This window comes from Hemitrygon akajei, chromosome 7 (genome assembly GCF_048418815.1).
Source record: "Hemitrygon akajei chromosome 7, sHemAka1.3, whole genome shotgun sequence".
Taxonomy (NCBI): Eukaryota; Metazoa; Chordata; class Chondrichthyes; order Myliobatiformes; family Dasyatidae; genus Hemitrygon; species Hemitrygon akajei.
The window spans coordinates 160,206,781-160,214,384 of record NC_133130.1 but is presented as its reverse complement, the minus strand read 5'-3'; the positions used below and the strand labels follow the sequence as shown (position 1 = coordinate 160,214,384).

The 7,604-nt window shown below is 41.2% G+C and overlaps 1 protein-coding gene across 1 annotated transcript; it reads right to left on the bottom strand.

Annotated features, from left to right (window-relative positions):
- Positions 1-4,088: 4,088 nt before the first annotated feature.
- ier5l (immediate early response 5-like) lies at positions 4,089-6,722 on the bottom strand. Its single transcript, XM_073052338.1, has one exon. It carries the CDS (start codon positions 6,524-6,526, stop codon positions 5,672-5,674), a length of 855 nt encoding a protein of 284 aa, XP_072908439.1. The 5' UTR covers positions 6,527-6,722; the 3' UTR covers positions 4,089-5,671.
- Positions 6,723-7,604: the final 882 nt, after the last annotated feature.

The following is a 7,604-nucleotide window of genomic DNA, read 5'->3' as shown; positions in this document are numbered from 1 at the left end:
GATTTCTCACTATTAAGGGAACTGAAGATGAAACTATACCAAGATAGGCTAACTGTGAATTAACTGACAGAGCAGGATCAGAGGTCTGCAGGCCTCATCTTGTTTCTTATGTCCCTATAAATGTACATGATGCTAGAAAATGAGATCTTATGGGGCTAGAGGACAATACAGAGGCTGTAAAGGGATCTGGATACAAAAAATAAATGAGATTAGTACAATAGAGACCAGATGCAGGATTCAACCAGAAACACTGACATTGTTTTTCCTCCCACACATGCTGCATGAGCCACCAGGGTCCTCCAGCACATTATTGATAAATGGTGTTCCTGTACCAAGAACCAACATAGAGCAGTCATTATGTGATTGGCAAACAAAAAAGGGCCAGCAGTAATTGTGACATAGTGGAAGTTTGGAAAAAGCTGAGCTTATGACCAGCTGAAAAGGGCCAAAAATCAATCATGGCATAAGAAACTATCACAATTTAGCTTACTTGAGATAAGAATAGCGATTCCTCTCCTATGTCCTGATTTATATGAAGAGAAAAACAAATTAGTGAAACCCATTCTCTTTAGTTTTCTATGCTCATTATCACTTAAGTGAGTTTCCTGTAAATATACTACATGGGCTTGTTCTTTTTTCCATTTTGGATAAAATTCTATTACATTTGATTGGATTTAATAGCCCATTGACTTTAAAAGAAATGAATTTTACCTTGCCCTTAAGCCATCTGTATTTATCTGTCAATGTATCATTGAAATTAGAATAAAACTTAATCGATCTACTCCCTGAGCAAATAAGGACCAAGAAACATAAATAACAAAAATGGCAACGAACGTGTGATTCCAAGGTTAAGGTCTCTAGTAGATGACCCTGCGTTGAGCTAGAGGAAATGTCTAGCTGTGGGGGACAACCCCTCCTACTTGAGTTGAGGGCCCTCATTGCAGTATTCATAAAAGTCAGTGAACAAATCCATTACACAGAAAAGATTTCCCTGTGTACTCCTATGTATGCATATACCCATATATTACATACATACACATGTACACATATACATTCTCATTTTGGTGGGGAAAAGGAGTAAGTGAGCAAATAAAGAATAACCAGCTAAGTAATATAAAATCCACATTATAACAAGTATTTCTCCAGATAGGTATATATGGAGAAGATAACAGCATCTGTTAATCATAAGCTGGAACAATTTGATTCATAATGGGAAAAATGGTTTAACTACATAATGCCTCACAGGCCTGATTTTATTCTCACAAATCAATGAATGTTGTAAAAAAAATCACTCCCTACTTGTACATAGTTTTTTTCCTTTTGCTTGTTTTTTCTTTCCACTCTTTTCTATAAGTATATACCTCAGGTAAATACTTTATGGAGATTTGTGATAGATATGATTACATATATACACACACACAATGTCCGAAATACATCTTATGGAAATGTTTGTTTGATGAACTTCAATAAAAAAATTACAAAAAAGTAACTATCACAGAAAAAGGCAAAAATCAGATATTTGAAAAATTGAATTCACATCAAATTGCTATATACATTTTGGGTTTTGAATTGATCATGGGTGATCAGAAGCATAGCAGGAACTGCTTTATAAGCTACTGAGAAAGGCCATTCATTTTGACTGAATTTCAGCAAGACCAAGGTCAGTTCCATTCTCCACCCCAGTCGGTACTGAAGTTGGTGGCTAGAATCTTAAAACAATCAGAGCATGACTGATCAAATTATTGGCCTTCCTCAGAACAGCAGCTCCACAATACATTTAAATTCACAGGTAGTTTTGAAGTATTGAAAACAGAATATTTCACCAGTTTTAGACACTGTTCCTTACTATTATATCAGCAATTAATGCTTACTATCACCTCCTTCAACCAGGTTTTTGCTGAAAAACACTAAAACCTCAGAAGATAGCTTTACTAACACAAGCTGCATGTCAGTTACTGTTCTGTTTACCAGAACTGGGTTTCTATCAGTGAGTCCCAGCTAGTCCCCACCCCCCAAGCAGGCAATTACAAAGCTCAGATCTACAAAATCTGAAAGGCGAAACTTTGAAAAGTCCCATCTACACCCAAAGCCAAGCTGTCACACCCCAAAGTGAGATTGCTTGCATGATGGATGAGATTCACTGGAATGGTGCTGGAGTGAAATGGGTTAAACTGCAAGAACATACTGCATTTGGAAAGTTAATGCCCTCTTTAATCAGTCTCTTAAAATGATCAAAAGCCAATGCTGAAGGGAAAGCATTTCCTCTGATGGGAAAAATGAAGGGCATAAATTAAGTTAGCTCATTCACAAGCAGCATTATTCAGCACAGAACAGTCAAAGTACACAACTGCTGAAAATTGACAATAATTTGAAGTCAGTAGACTTCAGTGTAGATGCCACTAAACCACAACAAATGCAAGATCTAACTCAACTTATTCCCATTAGTACAACTTAATTCCATTCATTATACCACCCCACAAAGATGCACTATGAACCTGCCCTTCCTCTACAGAAAGGATTCATCCATGTCTAGATATCAGCACATTGGATACAATCCATTTGCACCATCCACAAAACAAGTTACATCTAAGTTCATTTTTTGCTTTCCAAATGAAGTCTTCTTGAAAGGTTAACAGTTAAATATAGGAACTAGAAGTGGACAGTCACCAGAACTTGTTCCAATATTCTGTTAGGACAATTGTCCCCAGCCTCTAGTTTTGAGGAAAGTTTCAAGTCATTCTTGCAAACATGTACCTTCCACTTTACCCCCAGAATGGCACAACTAAAGATTTTGATCTTGTTCCAGATTCCACAAACAGCACCCAACCTCCTACCCTCACATTTACCTCAACTCATTCTAACCTTATGCAAGTTTCAGAAGGCAACTGGTCAAGATTAGAAACATTTTATACTGTCATCTAATAGCACATAACCCAACAGGAGTATGCATTTTTACCCAGGATAGGGACTGCCATAATTTGAAGTAAAGCTGACAAATAGAAAGTTAACAATATTCTAATGCCAAGGGACAAGTTGGGGAGATTTATGAAGTAGGCTTAGCCTATTCGGTTTAGAAATCCCTTAGTGTGGAGGTGGTGCTGATATTCAAAAAGAAACCATGTTTGTGGGTGGCTGCACCTAGTGTGGTACTGAGCCATAAGCTAGGGACTATGTCACCAAATTAGGTAGGAAGTCACTAACACCAGACTAGATGCTGCCCAGTTCCAGCATGTCCAGCATTGTCAGATTTGTGCAGTCACTAAGCCTACACCATTTTACATCAGAGCCTAACCAGGTGCAATAAAATTTAGAGCAATGCCAAAAGGGTGCATTTTCCATCATCAATAACATTGCATTAGACCTACAAGGGAGAAGAAACGGGTCTCAGCGCCCATCAGGTTAGGCAGAAAGTATAGTTGCATCTGATCAGTTGGCAACCCACCAGTGGTTGAATTATGATCAGCTGTAACAATGACATTTCCCATTCAAGTCTGTGATAGAATAACAGGGTTGAAAGAGTAGACACTGTTAAGTAGACATTTACCATGAGATGAGGAGCTCATCGACATTAGAAAACACTATGCATTAGGGTTGACTGGGGGGGGGGGGATCAGAATGGACCAAAGGATCCTTGCCAAAATTAAGCATTAAGGAGCAACTGCAAGGGAATACAAGATAGACTACCCCACCTTGAGCACACACATGAAACAGGATTCACTTAGTCCAACCAACCAGACCTCGACCCAGCTGGTCTGGAATTTGTACCAATCAAAATTTACCTCACTTACAATCGAGCCAGGCAACCAGGCTTCAGGTTGCAAAAGAGATTCCAAATTTTCCTGATCCTAACAAGATTGTCCTTCCAAAATCTCACTTCCAAGTTCTCAGTCAGAACCTTCCGTAAATTTTCAGAACTTAAACACGTTCCCAACTTAACCCTTTAAGCCCCAATACCACGGCCAATCTAGGAATTCAAGTGAAAATGCACATAATTTTGCAAACATCAATGGTAGGAAATTGACAGAAGTTTGAATGGAGTTCAGGATTTAAAATAGTTCTGCACTAAAAGGACCAACCGTTCAAACAGGTGGTGATATACTGTTTATTAAAAGCACAAAAATACAGATACAAACACAAGAGATGATCTGTTGACAGAAGAAGCCTCTCAAATTAAAACTGGTCAGTTACACGCTATAAACGTTTTATTAAAAACCTTGATCCTCAACACCTTTTTACAACAAAAGGCTTCGCCAAACATATTTTGGCAAGAAAATCGGGTAACATTTCGTTCAGTTTACCGAGTCACAAAATGGAAACACTTACGGTTAACAGCCCTCACCATTTAACTGCACGGTCATGTTAAAGGTTTGGTGTGTTGAACATCTGCTCGACGACAAAACAAAACGTTGAAAAGCTTTTGGAACCAGTTAATCAAAGGGAAAAACGGGTCTATTTACAGGACGTAAAATAAAAATTGCAACCCTGATCCGGACTAATGCTCGTTTGAAATCAAGACCGAAGTAGCATTTTAATCCACGTTAATCACTTCTCGCTGTTTCAATGATTACTGCACCCGACTAAGAACGGGATGAAAGTTTAATTTGGAGTGTAAATGTATAGGAAACAATTCATTGTTAAATACTACTGTGATCAAAGTTAACTCGCCGTTCCGATGCCTCGCTCTTCATGATGTGAATGATATCCATTCTAAAACAAAAAATTACTGCACTGTTTCGGTGCTCTGCATTTACAATTCATAGTAAATGCATAGGAAAATCTACATTAGCCTTCCACTTACGCACTTCAAGGATACTTTGGACGAATTGTGATTCATGTCTGATAAAATTGTTCGTGATCCATATTGCGCGCGTTAAACTTTTAACTAAAGGCAAATCTCATTCCAAATTAGAATTGACTGAAGGTTTGCAATTGTTAAAAGACGCGGAATGAAAAAAAAATTAGTTACATTGCTTAAAAGTGCTCCCAATGCAGGAAAACCAGCGTTTAAAACAATAGCAAGTCAATGGGTCCCACCTCTCCAAAAGGAGTAAAAGTTACTGCCATTTTGAAATGTTTTGTTGTCTAAATTGAGAAACTTAGAAAATTTATGAAACGTTTATTAGTCTTCAGACTTTAAAAAATAAATGATTTAGGAAAAGTTGCACCACAAGATCAATTTAATTCCGCATTGTTGAGAATTGATGCATTTCTCCTTTAAAAGCGCAAGGCTGAATCACGTGACACTACCAGTTCCCCCGCCCCCATTCAACCCAACGGCGGCTATCCCTGGCGTCAGCGAGTCTGACACCATTTAAAGGGACAGCGCTCCTCTTAAAGCAACACCAATTCAGCACAGGTTTGGGAAAAAAAGTGCACTCAAATTTGTAGCTTCTTCGTTTTACCCCACCAGAAATATGTCACTCTACCTCCCCAATCCTAAAGACTTAAGTAAAGTCAATCATTCAATTTCCGGGGGAGGGGTCGTTGCGCAGCTGACCTCCAAGTCTTAAATTGTAAACGACTGACTGTTTTAAGTTGCTATGACTCAATTCTGTCCCTCCAAAACAAAATAACACATTTTCCTCCCGTTGTAAATGAGGTCCAGATTTGCTCCTTGTTACAACAATAATAAACAGCACAAACACGCACACACTGAGAAAGCGAGTGGCTCTCAGAAAGCTACGATCGCTCTAGTCCATGCACCTAAACTGGCGAGCGCCTGTTTGCTACACAATTGTCCGTTCTGTTTGACTTCAGTCTGAAGCAATTGCTCCGAGTCCGCCCGGCTCACCAAGCCAGAGAAGCCCGAGCCGAAGATGGAGATGAGATTGGAGATGTTGGAAGGGTCCGTGCAGTCCAGGGTTTGCCCGGAGCCCGAGTAGTCTTCGAACCTGACCCGCTTAATCGGCGAAAAGTCCTCGGTTTCATTCGGGTAAAAGCAACTGCTTGAGTCCGACTTGCGCTTCCTGCCGCCGGTTCCGCTGCCGTTTGCGCAACAACAGGCGCAATCCTGAAGGTAGCCGTTGTCCACCGTGGTGACCGTGTGAGTGTCCAGATCCAGCACCGTGGTCTTCGTACAGTGGGTCCCACCAACGCCACCACCTCCCGACGGCTCATAGTTCGTGCCGGGGTACGAAGCCGAACAAGAGAGTCTGTACAGAGGGTGCTCAGGTTCTGTGTCCTTACTGAGTTGAGTGTCCAGGTGGCCGGGCTGGTGGTCTAGCGGGCTGCACTCGCTCTCCTCTTGGCCGCCGTTTCCCTCTACCATCTCCTCTACCACTTCGAGCGGGTGACTGCCTTGGACCTCTCCCGAGATGTCTAGCATGTCGTGTACCTCCTCGTACTGGTGCATGCCGTAGATCTCGGCGTACTTCTCGCTCATGTAGACTTGCCTGGCGTTTCGGAGCACATAGGAGACCAGGAGGTTCTTGTGAAGCTTGATGCCTCCTCTCTGAGTTCTCGAATTGTGGATTTTGCGGAGAGAAATTGTGATCAAGCTTTGTGCATTGACGGCACAATCCATCATTACCGACCGCCGTTGGCTCCCACCTCAATGAACAAGCCACTTTTTGTTAGTTGCCCCCTCACAAAAAGAATCCAGTCCTGTACTTGGGCGGGAGGGGAGCTGAGCGCTGCACGGAACCTTCGCCTTTTTCTGAGTGCCTGTGTGTGTTCCCTACCAACAATACGCCTCCTCTCTTCCTCCTCCTGCACTAACACTGCGAGCAATAAGAGGGTTTAGTGCAAGGCACAGCATTTATATGGCATGAATGAGTCATTTGCAATCTTCTCGGACCACTCAGACTGCAGAATCGGAGGCTGATGGACAGCATCACCCCGCCTCCCTCTCCACAAGCAGCCAATGGGAGCGAGGCGGTTCCTCATTGCTGTTTAAATCCACTGTGCAAGCTTAACTGACACAGGCAAGGCTGAGGGGAAAAAAATCCCTTCAACAGCTACACTGCATGCGACTCAGAGACCGAGAGCCTAGCTTAACAAGAGAGCAGCTTCACTCCTAAATTGGTCTTGCAAATAGCATAACCAGTATTCCAGTGACTTCTCTTGTTTCTCCTTAACATTTAGCAATGATTTCTTTCATGTTCAAATTAGAATAATTTTTTTTGGATTTTTCCTATTTAATTAAAAAACACTTTTTATGTTTGTGTGTTAAATAATCAGAAATCATCTCATTTGAAAATTATTGAGGAAATCTAAATGTTCAGTTTCTGCTGCCTAGATTCATTTTCCTCTGCTAAATGAACAACAGTAAAATGTATTTATAATTCAGGCTTATTTATTATGTTAGCCGACAGTGAAGTGTGTAGTTTGTGTACACAACTAACACACCTAAGGAAATGCTGCAGGCAGTTTACAAGTTTTACCATGTATTCTGGTGCAAATGTAGCATGCCTATAATATTCGGCAGAGCAGCAAAACAAGCAACAAAACAACAACAGCCAAACAAACCTCTTGCCTCTTTCCTCTCTCTCCCCCCCCCCCCCCCTATCTCCTAACCACCCAAACACACACACAGAGAATCCTCTAACTCCAGGACAGACCTCAAGTCTCCAGGCTTCAGCCATCGAGCTTTGACTTCTGAACTT

Coding starts and splice junctions, on each gene's coding strand:
- ier5l (XM_073052338.1), bottom strand. CDS start 6,526: ATGATGGATTGTGCCGTCAATGCACAAAGCTTGATCACAATTTCTCTC.